Raw genomic sequence first — 18,443 nt, forward strand, 5'->3', positions numbered from 1 at the left:
GTCCATGACTCACAAGGTTCTGGTGAGGAAAGGAAAGTTCCAAAATAGCTCTTGTCCAGCTGCTCCTGCCTCCTGTGGGATCCTTCGGGAAGAAGGCAGGATGTAAGGGCAGCTCATCGCGACGTAGCCCTCCTGCTTGCGAGGCCTCCCAACCTTCTAGCTGCACCCAAGTCCCCAGCAGCCCTGGCCTAGTGTCCAGCTCTGGGCGGTCATGGGGACACTAGGCCCAGTATCAAATCTGCAGGTGGGGACTGCTGGTGAAGCCATGTCAGGTGAGCCAGATGCGCGGCACGTGAATCTGGAGCTGGGAGAAGCAAGGTCCAGGGGAGGGTCACACAGGACAGCTTTGCTTCTGAATCCCCTTGGCCGCTACCGGAGCTGGCCAGGGTGAGGCTGTCTCGTGTCTGCTGCCCAGTTTTGCGTGCTCTCAGGCCGTTCCTGCAGTTCTCTGAGCCAAGCTCCTCCCCAGTTTGGGCTGTGACTAGGGACAGCAGACAAGCTGAGCTCAGGGCGGCTGGTGGGCACGGCTGCCACGTTTGGGTGCCTGTGAGCTCCAGTGGGAGCTGGTGCCTAGGGCACGCTCCCACAGCACTTCCTTGCAGAGCTAGCTGACGGCTCCCTGTCGGGGGTGTCGCCCCCCTCTCAACGGAGCACTGTCACGCTGGAGGACCTGGAGGAGCTCCTGGCGGAAGGCCTGACCAGCCCTGAGCCCTTGAGTCAGGAGAACTCGGAGTCCAGCCACCGGGTGTCCAACACCTGTGTGCCGGAGCCGAGTGCCTCCAAGCAGTGGGAGAAGCTGGAGCAGTGGTGAGCCCTGCGGCACAGGGCAGGAGGACCAGGGAGGACCATGGAGGCCACCCTGGTGATCGCCCTCTCTGACCCTCAGGGTGGGCGACCTGCAGGCCGAGGTGGCATGCCTGCGGGGATACAAGGAGCACTGTGAGCACGCCACCCTGAGCCTGCTGCGGGAGCTGCTGCAGCTGCGGGCCCACGTGCAGCTGCAGGCCGCAGAGCTCCGGCAGCTGCGGCAGGAGCTGCAGCGGGTGGCCCAGGCCCCCGAGAAAGAGGCACTGGAGGTGAGCTGGGGCAGAGGCAGCAGTGCGCCCCGCCCGCCTCCCCGTCTCCCAGGGCGTCTTGAGCCCAGCGCCACCTCCGCGGCTGGTCCCTGAGCCCTGGCTCCAGGCACCCCTCCTGGGCCTGTGCTTCAGCCTGCCCAGCCCCACACCTTCCGCTTTTCAGTTCCCTGGACCCCAGAACCAGAATCAGATGCAGGCCCTGGACAAAAGGTACCCTCACACCCCTGTGGGCACAGACTTGAGCAGGCAGAAAGGGGCTCAGGCAGTGGCTGGCACCAGGGCCCGCGGGGATTCACTCAGGATTCCATTTCCCCAGTAAGCTGTCTTGTTAGGGCAACCAGTACCAGTATAAGGTCCAACTCAGAAAGCTCAGGTCCGAACACCCCTGGAGAGCCTGAGACCCCCAAGAAGGCAGGGGGGCTGACTGCAGGGCCCCCGGCCAGACGCCCAGCCCCAGAGACTGCCCAGCCGCTCTGGGCCTGCAGAGGCGCTCCTTGTGTGCCAGGCTGGTGGAGGTCCGAGAGGCCTTGTCCCAGGTCAGGAGGAGGCAGGCCCTGCAGGACGTGCAGCGGAAGGGTGCCCAGCAGGAGGCCAACCTCAGGTGGGCGCCACCTCCCCAGCCTGGCTAAGACCCATCTTGTGCCCCCAGCACTGCCAGCAGGGCATCCCCTGCCTCAGTGCTGAGCCCCTGGATGCTGGGGACCTAAGACCCACCATGGATCCTCATGGGGGCCTGCGGCCCTGCCCCTCCCTCCCTGGCCCCCTTGCTGGGGACTCAGGTCTGTTTCGACCCCCATTTTGCCCTAGCCTGAGAAAGACTGTGCCCCACAGCCCCACCAGCCTCTGTGGCTCCCCAGTCGAGTCCTCTAGCTAGCTGAGCTGGCAGCTGTGCCCACTTCCCTAGGCTGGCAAAGCTGACTGGCTTGCTGAGGCAAGAGGAACAGGGCCGGCAGGCAGCCTGCAGCGCACTGCAGAAGAGCCAAGAGGATGCCAGCCAGAGGGTGGACCACGAGGTGGCCAAGATGCAGGTACCACAGGGAGGCCAGGCTCGGCCCCGGGAGGGTCCCCCCAGAACACCCCAGCATCCCCAGCCTATGCCCTTGCCACGGGGGGCTCGTTCCTCCCTGCTGACAGAACCCGGGGAGGACCTCTCATCCTGCACTGTCCCCTGTGGTGGCCTTCGCCAGTGGCACTGCCCGTTGAAACCAGCTGTAATTATAAAAATTCACAACTCAGTTCCTCAGCCTCACAAGCCACATTTCAAATGCTAGCAGGCATAGGTGGCTGATGGTGCAGGTTTGAGGTCCTCCTCACAAAGGCCATTGGGGTGGGCATCTCAGTGGCTGTAGCAGCTTGGGTCAGGGCGGGGAGTGGCAGAACCAGAGCCCCTTCCCAGCCGTCGGCAACCTCGGCCTTCCCTACACGAAGCAGGAGTCAAGAATTCCAGGCCCCCAAGCTGCCTCCCACTCAGGACCCTCAGGAGTGGCCGGCTCCTTGGCTCTGCAGACAGAGCCTAGGACTGCAGTCTGCTCCACACACACCCCCGCTCCCAAGGCAGGGCTGCTCCCACTGCCCTGGGGAAGCCGAGGTGTTGGCACCATGGGGAGGGCGGAGGGCGGAGGGCTCCTGACACTCTGCGTGCAGGGAAGCTGCCCCTCCTGGGCACCCTTTTCCTCCAAGACCCCAGGTGTCTGAGGACTCTAGGGCCAGGGTCAGCACACTAAATAGGCCCACTGCCTATTTTTGTAAATGAAGTTTTATCAGTACAAAACCAATAAAGTATATTTATATACTGCCGATGGCTACTTTGAGGTCACAACCTCAGGCTTGAGAGGCTTCAGCAAACGCTCTGTGAGCCTGAAACCTTTGCTGTCTGGCTGTATGGGAAAAGTCTGCTGACCTTGCTCTTGGGCACCCTCCTTGGGGCCTTGCCTCCTAAAGGGCCGAGGCAGAGGGAGGGCTTCCCTGGGGCCCCTGCCAGAACCTGGAGTCAATGGGGGAAGAGCCCTGTGGCTGTGGAGACCGGGGTGTGGCCTGGGCGGGCTCCACCCCTCTTCACACCCTCGGCGTAGCAGAAGGGTGCCCGGCGTCACATGGGGGCTGTCCACACAGGCACTGCCCTGCCCCAGCTCCACCTCTGGCCAGGGCTTGGCTGTTTGTCTTCCCTGAGCCTGGTCTCTGGGGAACAGTGGCCCCTGCCTGCCATGCCTTCCTTCCTGCCCAGGGTACAGTGGACCCAGTTCTGCAGATCCCACAGACAGCAAGGGGGTGTGACGTGGGTCTGGGCAGGATGTCCAGCAGGGAGGCTGAGGGTGATGCTGGGTCTCTCCCCAGGCCCAGGTGACCAAGCTAGGCGAGGAGGTGAGCCTCCGCTTCCTGAAGAGAGAGGCCAAGCTGTGCAGCTTCCTACAGAAGAGCTTCCTGGCCCTGGAGCAGGTAGGAGCCCGGGCCAGGCCAGGCACCCTTGCCCCTGTGCAGGGCCCCGGCAGACGGTGGTGTCTCTGCAGAGAATGAAGGCCTCTGAGAGCACACAGCTGCAGGCAGAGGGCAGCCTGCGGGAGGAGCTGGAGGGCCGCTGGCAGAGGCTGCAGGAGCTGACGGAGGAGCGAGTTCGGGCCCTGGGGGCTCAGCGCCAGGTAGGCCTAGTGGGTGGGCGTGGCCAGAGCAACCCGGGGAAGGCACCAGCTCAGGGCCACCTCCCCCACGGCAGGAGGAGGAGGGCCACCTGCTGGAGCAGTGCCGGGGCCTGGACGCAGCTGTGGTCCAGCTGACTAAGTTTGTGCGGCAGAACCAGGTGTCAGTGAACCGTATCCTGCTGGCTGAGCAGAAGGCCCGGTGGGTGTCCTCAGGCCACAGGGAGCTGTGTGGCCAGGCAGGCCACCCAGGAGTCGACCACCTCCCCTGGCAGGCCCAAGCAGCACACCAGGCCCTGTCTGATGCACTGGGACAGAATAGTGACCCTCTAGCTGGGCCCCTGTCCCTCCCCTGCCCCTAACCCTGTTGGTGGCACCCATGACAACATCCTGTCCTCTGATCCATGGGCTCTCCTGGAAGATTCCAGAACTAGAAGCCATGCCTCCTCCCTGGCCTCAGCTGAGAAACAACCCCAGTGGCATCAACCCACAGGGATGCCAAGGTGAGCTTGGAGGAGAGCCAGGCTGGGGAGCTGGCCTCCTACGTGCAGGAGAACCTGGAGGCTGTGCAGCTGGCTGGCGAACTGACCCGGCAGGAGATGCAGGATGCTCTGGAGTTGGTGAGGGGTGCCCAGGGATAGGGGCAGCAGGGACACCCTGCACACGGCCATGGTCATTCATCTGAGGCCTCCCTGACCTTCTCCTGTCCCCTGCAGCTCCGAGAGAAGAGCCAGGTCCTGGAGGGGTCAGTGGCCCAGCTGACCAGGCAGTTGAAGGACCTGAGTGACCACTGCCTGGCTGTGAGCTGGAGGCTGGACCTTCAGGAACAGACACTGGGCCTGAAGTTGTCTGAGGTGAGCACTGACAGGCAGAAAGGCGCATTCTGGAAGGTCTGGGCCCTGCGGCCAAAGGCTGCCCAGCCCTGAGGCTGTCCTGGGGCCGGGACATGCAGGAGGGCGGCCACCTGTGGCTCTGCCTTCCTTCCCTTCCTTTCAGCCGCTTTGCTGATTGGTGCCTTGCACGCAGGTGGCCCTCCTCCAGGGGTGCAGCTCAGTGGGTTTAGTGCCTTCAGAGCGGTGCCGCCCTCATTGATTTTAGAACTTTTTCATCATCCCAAATGGAAACCCAGGCACATTAGCAGTCTCCAACCCCCTAGGCCCTGCACCCTTAAATCCACCTTCTGTGCTTGTGGACTTGCCCACGGGACCTTTGATGTCAGTGAAGTCACACACATGGCTTCTGTTTCTGGCTACTACTGGGCCGGGTCCTCATGGTGCATCCTGCCATAGCTTGGGTCCTCCTGGCTGGGTGACGTCCCTTGTGTGAACAGGCCACCTGTTGTTTACCCACATGCCTGCTGAGGACTTTTGTGAGTCCCGCTGCCTCGACCGTGAGGGTCCAGCCTTTGATCTGGGGTCCGGCTTCCCCCAGGGCATCCCTCAGCCCCTCTGGGCACACATTGGTCAGAGCTCACGATGGGCCCTGTCCTGCAGTGTGGCAGGCCTGCTCTTTTTCCCTGTCCCTGTCAGCTGTTGGCCTTCTCAGGGTGCAGCTCTGCTGAGCCTGACAGCCCACTTGAAGAGGATTCTGGGCCTCCCATGGCCCTCTCCGGCATGGCTGTCCCCTCAGATGGCTGCAAGCAGGCCTGGGTGCAGACTGCTCAAGAGTCAGAGGTGGACGTGGTGATGCCAGCCCATGGGAGCTCCCCCTAGCCTCCTGGGGCCTCCCCATGTCCAGCCTCAGTCAGCCTCATCTGTCCATCTGTCCTCCTGTGGGGGCCCCATCCCTCACTGTGTCTGAATCCCAGGTGAAGACCGAGTGGGAAGGTGTGGAGAGGAAGTCCCTGGAAGACCTGGCCCGGTGGCAGAAGACGGTCGCAGCTCATCTGCGGGAGGTGCAGGAGAAGGTGGACGGCCTCCCACAGCAGGTGTGCCTTGCTTGCCTGGGCTCTGCCAGCCTGCGGAGTTGGAGGGCTTCTCCTCCCACCCCTCCCCTCTCCTGCCTGCCTTGCGGGGCCCCGTCTGGCGTGGGGCTCCCCGAGCCGGCTGTGCTTAGGGCACCCCAGGTTCCCTGCTGGCTCCATTTCAGATAGAAGGTGTCTCAGACAAGTGTGTCTTCCACAAGAGCGACACGGACCTGAAGATCTCAGCCGAGGGCAGGGCGAGGTGAGGGCGTCCTGAGAAATGGGCAGAAGCTCTGCTGACCAATCCGGGTTGCACCAGTCACCAAGCCCCAGGTGCCCATGGCAGCCCTGTCCCCTTCCTGGGTCACCTCCTCTCTGGGGTAGCTTCCCCTTCTGCCCCCCGGGCACCCCCACCGTCTGCACTGGCAGGGGGCAAGGTCAAGTCCTCTCAAGCTCCATTTGCCCCATGGCAGCTAGGGGAGGTGCCTGTCCTAGTCATCCCGGGCACTCCACCGCTGCCCTCGGTGTCCACAGAGAGTTCCAGGTCGGGGCCATGAGGCAGGAGCTGGCCATCCTGTTGTCCTCCATGCAGCTGCTCAAGGAGGAGAGCCCCGGGCGGAAGATCGCTGAGATCCAGGGCCAGCTGGCCACGGTGCTCCTTGGGCCCGGGGAGACCACCATGCCTGGACACTTCCAGAGCTCCCAGTGCTCAGGGGTTCCGGGGGGTGCCTGGGGATGGCCGGACATCAGAAGGCCACCTGCGTCATGCCCATGACAGGGACTATGTTTAGTTTCAGAAGCAAATGATAAAATTGGAAAACAGCATCCAGGCCCACAGGACCATCCAGAACCTGAAGTTTAATACAGAGACCAAGCTGGTGAGAGGCACTCTGGGTGGGCTGCAGGGCTGGGTGAGCCCAAGCCCGGCTCCCTGCAGCCCTGCGGTCTGCCAGGCGGCCCAGCTGGCCCAAGAGCAGCGTTGCCCCGAAGATAAGGGCTCTGGCCTGGGCTTGGGCCCCACCCCCATGATCCATTCCCACGTTCCTGTGGTTCTCCAGTTGTCCTGCCCCCATGGCATCTGGGTAACATCTGTGTCCTGCAGCGCACAGAGGAGATTGCAACCCTGCGGGAGAGCGTGCTGCGCCTGTGGAGTGAGGAGGGCCCCTGGCCCCTGACGCTGGGCAGCAGGCGGGTGCTTATGTCCCTGGTGAGGCAGCGGTTCTTCATCAAGGATGTGGCCCCTGGAGAGCTGGTCCCCGTGAACTGCTGGGGCGTGTATCAGACTGTGAGGTGGGCAGCAGGGAGCCCAGCAGCCTCCTCCCAGGCTCCAGGTCCAGGGTAGGACGGGGAGGTCCCCATGGGGAGGTGGGTGGTGGGAGGTGCAGGCCAAGAGCCATGTCCCTGGGCAGGTGGCTGCAGTGGAAGACCATCCTCATGAACCTGGTGGCCCCGCAGAAGCAAGGCGTGGTCTCGAAGACATCCCACCAGCAGTCCGCACCCCGGCACACGTCCTTGTCCCTTTCCCAGAAATAAATGTGCTAGCTCTTGTACCCATCAGAGCTGTTGTTACACCCTGACAACCCAGTGAACCCAGTCCCCAAGGGGTCTGTGGGACTGACACACACAGGTGGGGCAGTGGGAGGGACCAAGACCCAGAGACCCAGTTCCTTGATCCCCAGGGCCCTTCCTGTTCTGCCCAGTCACTTTCCTCCACAGCCCGGGAAGCCCCTGCCCCAAGGAGAAAGGGGCTTGGCCAGGCTCTGCACAGGAGTAACCAGGCCCACTGCTGCCAGGACCCACATGAACTACCCACACAAACCACCCACACGGGTACATGAGGAGTGAGCACGCTGGGGCTGCAGACCAGTGGCCCGGCCCATCTCAGGTTGGGCCCAGCCCTGCCCAGCTGACCTGTCATACCAGAGTGCTGGCAGAGGAAGCAGCTTCTCAGCACTAATCCGGGGAGTACACAGCCATGTTTGCTTACATAGTCAGGCTCCTCTTCCTGCCTCTCCAAGAACACTCGGGCTCATCCTGAGTCCCTGGCCCTGGTTACACCAGGGACCATCAGCTCTGGCCCCGTGGGGCTGCTGGGAGGGCTGGCCCTTACCACTGACATGAGTCTCGGGATGGCCTCGCAGTGACTGGTTTCCCTAGAGGGGCACGTGTGTAGGTGCCCCTAGCCCACGGCTTCAGGGAACCACAGCTCCTGACCAGGCTCTCCCTTCTGTGGGCAGAGCCCTGAGGGCCCCCGTGCACAGTCGGGTGTTTCTGGGGGCTGAGACCAGGGGCTGGTTAAGTCTGGACACCCCCACTAGTCCTGCCCCCTGGCCAGTCCTGGCGAGCCTGGCAGTAGCAGCCATAGGCCTCAGGACAAGAGCAGACCCTCCCAGGGCCTGGAAAGGCCTTGCCTGAGATGGGCTCCCAGGTTGTGGCTGCCTGGAAGGAGGGAACCCAGGCAGCAGCGGGGAGGAGGAGGCTCTGCTGCCCCCAGCACAGTCCGGACCTTGCCCACTCTCTAGGCTTCGGTCAGCTGTGTCCCCCCCAGCGCCTGAGCACCCCCACCCTGCAGCTCAGGGCCAGCCTCCGATGACCAGCTGGCCAGCAGGTCGCTGAAGTCTGGTGTGCCAGGGTGGAGAAGGCCCAGGGCACTGGGCGCCGGCTCCTTCCAGAAGGACGGCGGCAGCTTCCTCTGGGTCATGGGGGTGATGTGGCTGTATTTCTGCTCTAGCCTCAGTCTGTGGCCGACTGATGCCCGGGGCCCCAGGAACTGCCGCAGCCCGTAGTCAAAGAGCTCAGCCAGGGGTCCCAGGGGCAGCAGCCGGTCCTCGCTAAAGCCTGACCTGCATGCCTGCCCCTCAGATCCCCTGGGCACGTGGGCCCCAGGCTCAGTGGCCTCCTCATCCTCTGGGTCCCTGCCCTGAGCCAGATGCACCAGGTCAGCATAGTACAGCTCCCGGGCTGAGTGGCTGGCCAGGCGGCCACCCTCATAGATGTCACAGACATCCGGGTCCTGTGCCTTGTCCTTGCGACCAAAGTACCGCTGGATGTCACCACTGATGAGCTCCGAGAAGCGCAGCAGCCGCAGTGGAGTCTCCGGGCTGCTGGGACCCTGGGCAGCCACCCCTGAGTGCTGAGGGGTCCCCTCACCCTCCAGCTCCTTGGGCTCCCCGTCATCATTGTCCTCCTCCTCCTCCTCCTCCTCGTCTTCCTCCTCCTCCTCTGAAGTTTCAAGGGGCTCCTGGTCTGAGGGCAGGAAGGGCTGGTGGGACTGCAGGGGCAGTCGGAAGCCATAGAGAGGCCGGATCACACCAGCAGCCATGTCCTTTCAGCCACCTGGGCTTCTGGGGCCTCTGGAGCTGCAGGTGGGGCTGGGGAGGGAGGTGGAGGGCAGGTGAGCAGTCAGGGCTCAGCCCACATCATACCCCAGAGGGCTCCCGCTCCTCCCTCCCAGAGACCCAGGCTTCCCTGACCCTGCTCAGCAGGTGAGTGGGCAGAGACTGAGGAGGGTGGGTGTGAGGGCATGGGCCCAGGAGTGCGGCTGGCCACTGGCAGGAGCAATTAGAGCTGTCTGGTAGGGTGGGGCTGTTGTGGATGGGGGACACTGCAATCACTGAGATCATGGCCACTCCGGGGCCAGGGAGAGCAGAGGGAGAGAGGTCCCGGGGTTGGCCTTGCCCAGGGCTCCCAAACCCTTGCAGTTGTCATGAGGTGTTTGGGGACCATGAGGGCCCAGCCCAGTGCACTGCATCCAGTGGCAGCCAAAAACCCAGCTTCCAATTGACTCCCGTTGAGATAACGGACACCTGGGTGGACCTGACCAAGGTTCCTCCTGTTGGGGGGACAATGTGGAAGAATCTGGGAGAAGTGGGGTCCAGGTACCTGTCCCTGTGGGAAGGCAGATGGGTTCCCCCAGTGGGAGGGAGAAAGAACATGGAGCCGCGGCCTGGGAAGCCCAGGTCCCAGCTCATCAAGAAACAACCTCTCTCTGAAGGGCCTGGTGTGGGTGGTCAAGGCCCTTGGACAGGCACTGCTCAGGGTCGGGGGAAGCAGAGGTAGCTGCGTGGGGCCCCCTGCCTCCTCCACCTGGAAGCCACTGAGGGACCTCCTTGCTCAAGGTGCAGGGCCGTCTGCTGTTGGGGTGTCCAGTGGCCCTAAAACAGGCCTCTGAGGATGGCTGTACCTTCCCAGAGGGAGAGGGGTCCCTGCAGAGGACCTGGGAGGAAGACCCACGAGTGGCAGCCCCTAGTGCTGGGCGCCCGCAGCCCTCCCCACTCACCACCAGGCCCTGGCTCCTACCTGGCCTCTGCTGCACCTCCTGCTCGGCAGGCCCACCTCCACCTGGATGCAAGCATTTATAGCTGGGCTCTGCAGCCGCCTGAGGCTGGCAAATATTTGGCAACAGCATTGTCATTGCAGACTGGACAAATAGAGCCCGTTTGCTTTAGCGCCCGGCAACCAGGGCCCTGCGGGGGGAGCGTCAGAAGACCAGCCTCACCTGTATGCATCCTGCCGGGGGACCGTGGAGTGTTTGCTACAGGCCCAGCTGGCCCGCACCCTGGACCCGAGGACCCTTATCTCTGCTGCTGATTGGGCCTAGTCCAAGCCTTGTCAAATAGGCGGAAAATTAAATTTCATGCTATTTTGAGTTCTGGAGTAGGCCTCTCTGGAGGACATCCTGCCTCTGCAGCGTGCTGCACAAACAGTGCTGCTCTGGCAGCAGGGCCCTGGGCCAGCGGAAGGCAGAGGCTACAGGGTCGCTGGGATGGGCTAATGTAGGTGGCCCCTGGAGCCCCTGCCCAGCCCCCTCCAGCCTTGCACTGGGGGTGAGGGTTCTGGGCAGCTGTGCCCAGCCTCACCAGCCCAGATGGGGCTGTGATGAAGACCCCGCCGGTCAAGGCTGCCCCTCCCACCTGCACAGGGCTGCAATCACCCAGTGAAACAACTGCTGCCCTGGGCTGCTTCAGGGGCCAGGCTGAGGTGGCATCTCCCTCCCCAGGCCCCACACCTCCTGCCTGAAGCCACTCAGGGTGGAGTTGAGGGACTCTGACTCCAGCCTGCTCATATCCCACTGCCGCTGGTAGGGCTGGTCCCACCCATCAGAGGCCCACAACACTTGCTGTTCTGAGTCTCCAGCTCTTGATCTCCAGAAAGCACATGGACACAACCTCACCCTTGCCAGGTGCTCCCCCTCCAGGTGGGGACGTTGCCTCCCACGCAAGTCCATCTCAGCACACTGGACCTGGCCTTCCCTGCGGCTGGGTCCCTGCTGGTTGCCACAGTCCTCTCCTGAACCCAGAGAGCAGCAAGTTTCCGGAGGCCTGTAGCCACACAGTGCTTGGGAAGGGCCACATCTCACAGCAGCGAGGCTCTGTGTCTGAGCTGGAAGGGGACGGCAAGGGGCAGGTCACCAGGACGTTCAGGGAGACCTCAGGGTGCTGGAGGCAGGGGCATCATCACAGCAACCAGTCGCAACTCATCGCTCTCTCACCCCTGGCAGGAAGCCCAGGCTGTGCCCCAGGTGAGACCATGTCCAGGTGAGGCCAATGTCCTGGGACGAGGGGCATCTAACCAGGCTCAGTCCTGAGCATCCAGACTGCTTGGGAATCTGTCCCCAGAGCCTGACCTCAGGAGGCTTTTCTTTGCTTTTCTTTTTGGTACCTGGGATTTAACCCAGGGTGCTTAGCCACTGAGCCACATCCCCAGCCCTTTTTATTTTGAGACAGGGTCTCACTAAGATTCTTAGGGCATCACTTAGTTGCTGAGGCTGGCCTTGAACTCCTGATCCTCTTGCCTCAGCCTCCCAACTTGCTGGAATTACTGGCGTGTGCCATCACACCCAGCCTGGCCTCAGGCTTGTCCAATTTGAGACTTCAGGATCCAAAGATACTGGCCCTGCCCTGGCTCTCGGGTGGCTTTGCCTCAGCAGTCTCCCCGCTGACCCACTGCAGCACAGCTGCCAGCCCAGATCTGCGGGAGGCCAGGGTCGGGGTTCCCGGCTGCTGGGGCAGGTAGGCCCTGCTCTTTGACCACATACAGCCCCTTGCCCTTTTGCTGGCTCAGGGTGCTCCTGCTCCAACTTTCCCAGAACCCCAGAGCTGAACCCAGGGGGAGGGGGCACATCTGCTTCTGCTCAGAACCGTAGCACCCCTCTACTTGCCCTGGGAAGGACGGGCTGGTGCAGGGAAGGGACTGGACATAGTCTGAGGTTGTGTGCTGCCCACTTCCATCTTGTGGGGCAGGCAGCAGAGGGGCAGCCGAGGGACCTCGGGAACCTGGCAGAGGACCCAGGAGGCATGTGGCCGTGGGTTTCATGTTCCACCCTGACCGGGAGATGGGGGAGGCCATGCAGATGCTGTGAGCACAGGCAGTGACTGGCTCACTCAGTGCAGCCCTGGCCTGTGTGGACCCCAGGCTGGCACTGCAGTGAGGGAAGACACACAGCCCTGCCCACCTGTGTGACCAGAGGAGGGGCTTTGGGGATGCAGGAAAGTAGCCTGTTCCCACAGAGGGCAGAGCCTGAGGAGACCCCAGATGCTGCTGCAGAGCTGGAAGCCCCTGGGGTTCACAGGGTCCTTGTAAAGTGGAGGCAGCAGGTCAGAGGCAGACAGAGTGGGAGATGCTGCACTAATGGCTTTGAAGATGGTGGGGGCGACACGGCGAGGGGTGCAGGGGCCTCAGAAGCTGGAAAATGCAAGCAAGCAGGTTTTCCCACAGGCTCCGCAGTGCAGCCTGCTGGCCCTGCATCGCAGACCAGCGAAGCGCACTGGAACTCTGTATGTGTGTAAGCCTCACAGCTGTCACTGGCTCCAGCACAGGACAGTCTCAGCCAGAGGCCGGCAGTGCATGTGCAGGGCCTCGTGGCCACTGTGAAGTTTGGATCTTACCCCAACTGAGCCCAGGTGAACTCAAGTCCCAGGTGAGGCCATGAACGCTGGAACCTCAGCCCTTCCTCTGCCACTGAAGAGAAGACCCACGTGAGGTGATCTGTCCAGCTCCTGCAGGAGGAGGGCACGAGAGGGTGGCGTCCCCTAGGGCCTGGTTCTCACCTCAACACCCTCTTCTTTCCCATCCTCTGATTGAGGCATCTGGTCAGCAGGACAGGGGCAGTGACAGGGGTTTGGATCCTGCAGTGAGCAAGTGCAGAGACGTCCATTCGTGCTGCTGAGAGAGATCATCCACTGAGAGTGAGACAATTGTTCTTGTCCTAGTATGAACCTGATGTTTTTCTCTGCCTAAAAAGAGATCAGGGAGGAAACCAGAGCCTGGGATGCAAACTTCTAGAGTGGGGCAGTGCTGGAGCAGCAGGAGCAGGAGATTGGGAAGAGGAGCTTGGCAAGGCTTCCCGACGGCACCTGAGACCAGGGAGGCAGGCACCAGGCCCCACAGGGTGGGCTGAGGCGTGAGGATGGAGGAGGACCAGGCAATGTAAGTGCAGGTCTGGGGATCCAGCGTGGGGTCAGCAAGTTGTCCCTTCCTCACCTCACCTGAGCTTTGAGCCAAGTTCACAGTAGCCCAGTTCTGGCTTTTGTTTCCGGTTAGGCCAGGTCAGTGGGGTAAAGCCTGATAGGGACTCTTGGGTCAGTGGAAAGCCATACTTGCCAGTGGTCATTGCCTGCACATGTCTAGTCAGTGTTGGGTGGGTAACCAGTCCTAGGCCAAGCAGCTTTGTGTCCCAAGCCCCCTGCCACCCATCCAGGCCCCTAGAGGAAGCTGGGGCCTGAGCATTTGTCCCAGAATCTTCCTGGCTCTCTCTATGGATAGTGCTGGGCCCTGCAAGCTCCGGGCCCACTGCCCCCACCAGCCCCCACCCCACCCTGTTGTTAGGTCTCAGGCCCTGGGAGAACAGCTCTGCCCTCCCAGAGGCAAGCTCTGCCTGTCCCCAGGCACCCCATATTGATCTTCCCAGGAAAATCAATAGCTCCAATATGTCAGCTCTCAAGTGGCGCTACAATAAATTACCTCGTCATTAAGCACACAAGGGCTGTAGCCTCCGCCCCCCATTAGTGGGACATTAGGCCTCCCGTGAAATTTCTCTGTGTGCTTTGAGATAATGAAGGCTGAGGTGTTGGTTTATGTCACGGGGAGGGGAGGGTGACTCCGAGCTGGGCCTTTTCCTCTCAGAGTTCCCAGTCAGGCCACTGGGAACCAACATGCCTCGAAGTCCAGGCACCTCAGCAGCAGGACAAGAGGAGGGCTGCAGGGCTCAGGGGAGGCTATCAGCTGCAGGCCCTGGGTTGGATGCTGCCAGGAGTGGGTTGATGCTACGGTGGCACTAGAGGAGCCCAGCACACTGATGCACATCTGTGATCCCTGCTTGGGAGGCTGGCGCAGGAGGGCTGCAAGTTCAAAGCCAGCTAGGACAATGTAGTGAAACCCTGCCTTGAATTTTTAAAAAAGGGCTGGGGATGTGACTCAGAGGTAGAGCACTTACCTCGCATGTGTGAGGTACTGGGTTGCACCCCAAACCACAAGACAAACAAAACAACAGGGCTTCTTCACCTCACAGCCTTGGAGACCAGAAGTCCAAAACCCGGGCTGCTCCCAGTGACAACTGGAGAGACTGTGCCAGGTGGCATGCCTCTGTCGGTGCAGTCTCGGCCGGCAGACACACCATTCCAACCTCAGCCTCTGTGGTTGTGCGACCTTCGCCCTTCTGTACATCTGTCTTCTTTTCTCATGAGGACTTATGTAACTGGATTAGCCTACCCTGATGCAGCATGACTTTGTTTAACTAACAACATCTGCAAAGACCCTGTTTTCATTTTTTTTATTGTTTATTGTTTATTATTTTATTTTTTTTGCGGTACTGGGGCTTGAACCCAGGGCCTTGTGCTTGCGAGGCAAACACTCTACCAACTGAGCTATATCCCCAGCCCCAGACCCTGTTTTTAAAAAAGGTCATACTCTTGTTTTCCGAGGGGGAACTGCAGGCTCCATACAGTATCTTCCAGTCTCAGCAGTAGCCTGAGTGTGTGACACCCAACTAGAGCTGAGGAAACTCAAGGAGGCTCAGAGGATCATGTTACCCTCCAAGGGTCTCATTTCTGCTCTTGATCCATGACAGTCATCAAGACTGAGATGGGTACTGCGTCATGTTTGGGGTGAAGTTCTAGCCCCTGCCCTACCTCCTGACCCAAGCCCTGTGCCTAGCTGCCCTGAAGCATCTCAACCTGAAACCACTAGTCTGAGTTGGCAGCCCTTCTGCAGATCCATCCAAGCCTCCAGACCCCTGATCTCTTCCTCCAGGAAACTCTGGGCTATGTATACACTTCGATCGCCCTCCTCCCATACACACTGGGTGCTCCCAGGTCTGTGCATGGGAGGTTGGTGTGCCTGTGATTCTGGTGGGGTTCTGGGGTGGAACAGGTGGGGCGGGCCCACGGAGTGGGCAACAGGTGCCTCTGTTGACACAGCAGCTCTGAACGCACCCTGGGATGGGCCTGGTGTTGGAGCGGGGCGGGGACACCCATGTGTCCTTGGCTCTGTACACTTCCAGGCCGTCCCCCTGCCTAATGCTGTGACAGCATCTCCCACCAGGAACACCTGATCCTTTGGTCCTTCTGTCGCCAGGAAGGAGGCACAAGAAAGACATCACACACTCCAGGTCATAGGTGGTTGTGGGATCCGATTTTGTGGCATCCCCAGAGCAGATTATGGCTCCTGAGAGAAATCTTAAATATCTATTTCTAAGTGAAAGAAACCAAGCTGAAAAGGCTGAAGCGTGCGTGGCGGCACTCAAGCAGATGATGACTTCTGCCCGACGCAGTGCGCCAAGAGGAGTAATGCGGAGAACGGACGCCAGAGGACGACGCGAGGCTCCGGGCAGGAGGTCGGTGCGTGGCGGGCTGGTCCCAGCACTGCGGCCTGATCCAGCACCGCGGCCCAGGCCAGATGGACAACTACACTTCCCGGCAGGCCGCGCGGCAGTAGAGGGCGGGACCTGGGCGGAAGTGCCCCCAGAGAAATGTGTCATTTCCGCGGCGCGGCAGGACACACGTTCCGTAGTCGTGAGGACCGGAATGGCGCCGGCTTCCGGTCCTGGACGAGGGAAGTGACGCAGGCGGCGCGTCGCGGGGCGGAGGTCGCGATGAGCCGCGTCCTTTGTGCGCCGGCCGTAGGGTGAGGGCCGCGCGGTCTCGGCGGGCAGGGGCCGGGGCCCGGGCCGGGGCGGCCCATTCACTGCTCACTCTCTTGCAGGGCTGTGCGGGCGCTCAGGCTCGCGGTCTGGGCTTCGCGGCGTCAACACCCGCCGCCGGCTGGCCGGGCTCGGGCTCAGCGCGCGGACGAGGAGGAGGAGGACCCCGACCGCCCCCTTCGGTTTTCCTCCAGCAAAGCCAACCCGTCCCGCTGGACTGTGGAGCAGTCCCTGGGGAAGGAGCAGCAGCGGCCCTGGTGGAAGGTGCTGCCCCTCAGCCTCTCCCTCATGGCTGTGGTCATCTGGTGCTTCCTGAGGCAGGAGAGCGGCGCGGACCAGTGGTTGAGACGCGTGCTGGAAGAAGAGCCCACCGACGCCCCCGAGGAGCCCGGGGCGCGGGCCGCCTACGGGGCGAGAACCTCGGGTGCCGGCTGGGGGTAGCTGGACGAGGGCGCGCAGCCTCCCTCGGGCGCCAGGTGCCTGGGAGCAGCTTTCGGTCCCGGTGTGCGTGCGACTCCGGCCCCGAGGGACTCTGTGGCGCTCTTGGTGCTGACACGCGTGCAGGCAGCGGAAGGTCAGCAGGAACCTGCTTCTTGTCCAACACCGACGCCCGGCGATGGCATCCAAAAGACTTCAGACCCATGGGGAAGGTGTTGGCTGCACTGCGTGCCCTGGATTTGTGATGTCTGTGTACAGTCTAATCACGTTTCAGAAGCAGTTCTGGCGGGTACTTGTAATCCAGTGTTATTTTGCAGATCATTTGCTTTCTGAAACAAAAACTAACGACACAAGTGTCAGAATGTGCTGTGCTGTGTGTAAATAACATGTTGATGTTAGTTCTACATATTAACAAATTGAAAATACATTTTAATACAATAACACTCAGGTGATTTGGGTGGTTTTTTCCTTTCGTTACATTTTGTTAAAAAGATATTTTAGTAGACCAACAACCTCCTTTTTTAAACAAAATTTTTAACTTGTAAATGGATACAATATCTTTACTTATATTTATGTGGTGCTGAGGATTGAACCCAGTGCCTCACATATGCGAGGTAAGCTGTCTACCACTGAGCCACACCCCCAGCCTCAACAACCACCTTTTTAAAAACAACATAGTTTGTTCATTGTGGTACTGGGGATTGAACCCAGGGGCCCTCAGCCATTTATTTGAGACGGGTCTCTCTCAGTTGCTGAGGCTGGCTTCAAACTTATGATACTCTTGCTTCAGCCTCTGAAATCGCCGGAATTAGGCGTGCACTAGCGGCACCTGGCTTTGCAGAACTTTATTTTTAACATGTCAACAACTTTCTGTTGTAGAATAAGTATTTCTTTTCATAAATTACAGGCACTATTTTGGGTTACCCAAATATATTTTCCAAATTTAACATAAGAAGAAACTTAATTTGAGTTAAATGGCAAAGTGTATAAACAGAAGCTTTCATTTTACTTGAACTTTTGGTGGAAGACTTTATTATCATGTGTGATGCTAAAGGTACTGTTTTTTTTTTTTTTTTTTTTTTTCCTGGATGCATATATTGGAAAAACAGGTTTTTGGCCATTAGGTGTGGCAGTATATACCTTCTCACAAGGGCCTCTTTGCACAAGTGTGCTAAGGATCTGGCACCTTCATAGACTACCAGCATGCTTGTCATTGAAGGACTGGGCCTGAGGTGGGAAAGACTGCCTAGGCTTAGCTCCCCTAGTCTGGTCCCAGTGGGGGCAAAGGTCTCTGCCTTGGGGTGGTTGTGACCTGTTTGGTTGTGAGCATTTTATTTTGAGGAGCAGTCATTCAAACCAGAACTCTGTCTTTTACTCTGACTACCTCCTGGGTATGGGGGTTGGGTTATGGGCAGTTGGAACTATTAAGAACTTTTGTGTTAATAAAAAGGTTTTGTTTTTGTTTTCTTTTGTAGTGCTGGAGATTGAACCCGGGCCTTGTGCAGGCCAGGCCAGCACTCTATGACAGACCTACATTCCCATCCTTTTTTATTTTTAATTTGAACAGGATCTTATTAGCTGCCTGGGCTTATGGTTTGTACCACCACACCTGGCTAAAAGTAATTTTCATATGACAAAGCAATATATTTTTTTCTAGGAAAGATACTAAGCTAAAGAGAACCAGAAGCACCAGATGTAACCACTTTGAACACCTCATCATTTAGCTTTTTGTGCAAATATATAAATACTATTTTTCAAAGATGCAGTGGGTTGTGGTCTTTTTAAAAACTCCTTTTATCTTCCAGTGCTAAGAATGGAGCCCAGGGCCTTGAGCATGCTGGGCAAGTGCTGTATGCTGACCTGCACACTGGCTCCTGTGGGTTTTTTTTTTTTTTTTTTTTTTTTTTTTTTTTTTTTTTTTAATGGTACTGGGGATTGAACCCAGGGATGCTTAACCACTGAACCCCAGCCCTTTTTATATTTTATTTAGAGACAGGGTCACCCTAAGTTGCTTAGGGCCTCACTACATTCGAGAGGCTGGCCTTGAACTTCGATCCTCCTGCCTCAGCCTTCCAAGCTGCTGGGGTTTCAGGTGTGCATCTACCACACCTGGCCTCTGTGGGAGTGTTTTTAATGAGACAACTCACCACATGTAGCAGATCCTGAGTGTGTTCAGACTGTTGCCTTTACACTAGTAACAACAGATGGTGTCGTGAGCAAAAGGAGGCTCCTTGTCCAGCTAGGGGCAGTGGGCA

At 59.6% G+C, this 18,443-nt stretch overlaps 3 protein-coding genes and 1 non-coding gene across 4 annotated transcripts; 2 read left to right on the forward strand and 2 right to left on the reverse strand.

Annotated features, from left to right (window-relative positions):
- The first annotated feature begins 4 nt into the window (after window positions 1-4).
- On the forward strand, window positions 5-7,161 carry Ccdc154 (coiled-coil domain containing 154). The gene is made up of 17 exons (XM_047532964.1): window positions 5-22; window positions 575-807; window positions 887-1,076; window positions 1,240-1,286; window positions 1,582-1,677; window positions 1,981-2,104; window positions 3,411-3,512; window positions 3,584-3,712; window positions 3,787-3,911; window positions 4,203-4,329; window positions 4,426-4,563; window positions 5,517-5,636; window positions 5,798-5,874; window positions 6,147-6,264; window positions 6,404-6,490; window positions 6,715-6,902; window positions 7,022-7,161. The coding sequence occupies exons 1-17, from the start codon at window positions 5-7 to the stop codon at window positions 7,143-7,145; spliced, it is 2,043 nt and encodes a 680-aa protein (XP_047388920.1). The 3' UTR covers window positions 7,146-7,161.
- Window positions 7,162-7,516: 355 nt separating this feature from the next.
- Window positions 7,517-12,600, reverse strand: Percc1 (proline and glutamate rich with coiled coil 1). Its single transcript, XM_047534312.1, has 2 exons — window positions 12,500-12,600; window positions 7,517-8,983 (listed from the first exon to the last, which is right to left on the reverse strand). The coding sequence occupies exon 2, from the start codon at window positions 8,932-8,934 to the stop codon at window positions 8,131-8,133; it is 804 nt and encodes a 267-aa protein (XP_047390268.1). The 5' UTR covers window positions 8,935-8,983; window positions 12,500-12,600; the 3' UTR covers window positions 7,517-8,130.
- Window positions 12,601-14,413: 1,813 nt separating this feature from the next.
- On the reverse strand, window positions 14,414-14,487 carry Trnaa-cgc (transfer RNA alanine (anticodon CGC)). The gene has a single exon. It is a non-coding gene; the product is annotated as a tRNA-Ala (tRNA).
- Window positions 14,488-15,580: 1,093 nt separating this feature from the next.
- Window positions 15,581-16,654, forward strand: LOC124970389 (protein CCSMST1). The gene is made up of 2 exons (XM_047533702.1): window positions 15,581-15,734; window positions 15,813-16,654. Exons 1-2 carry the CDS (start codon window positions 15,703-15,705, stop codon window positions 16,189-16,191), a joined length of 411 nt encoding a protein of 136 aa, XP_047389658.1. The 5' UTR covers window positions 15,581-15,702; the 3' UTR covers window positions 16,192-16,654.
- The last annotated feature ends 1,789 nt before the right edge of the window (window positions 16,655-18,443 follow it).

The sequence above is a fragment of the Sciurus carolinensis genome, chromosome 18 (assembly GCF_902686445.1).
Source record: "Sciurus carolinensis chromosome 18, mSciCar1.2, whole genome shotgun sequence".
In the NCBI taxonomy this organism is placed as follows: domain Eukaryota; kingdom Metazoa; phylum Chordata; class Mammalia; order Rodentia; family Sciuridae; genus Sciurus; species Sciurus carolinensis.

Coding starts and splice junctions, on each gene's coding strand:
- Percc1 (XM_047534312.1), bottom strand. CDS start 8,934: ATGGCTGCTGGTGTGATCCGGCCTCTCTATGGCTTCCGACTGCCCCTG.
- LOC124970389 (XM_047533702.1), top strand. CDS start 15,703: ATGAGCCGCGTCCTTTGTGCGCCGGCCGTAGG. Junction 15,735..15,812: donor CTTTGTGCGCCGGCCGTAGG/GTGAGGGCCGCG, acceptor ACTCTCTTGCAG/GGCTGTGCGGGCGCTCAGGC.
- Ccdc154 (XM_047532964.1), top strand. Junction 3,513..3,583: donor GCTTCCTGGCCCTGGAGCAG/GTAGGAGCCCGG, acceptor GTGTCTCTGCAG/AGAATGAAGGCCTCTGAGAG. Junction 4,330..4,425: donor TGCAGGATGCTCTGGAGTTG/GTGAGGGGTGCC, acceptor TGTCCCCTGCAG/CTCCGAGAGAAGAGCCAGGT.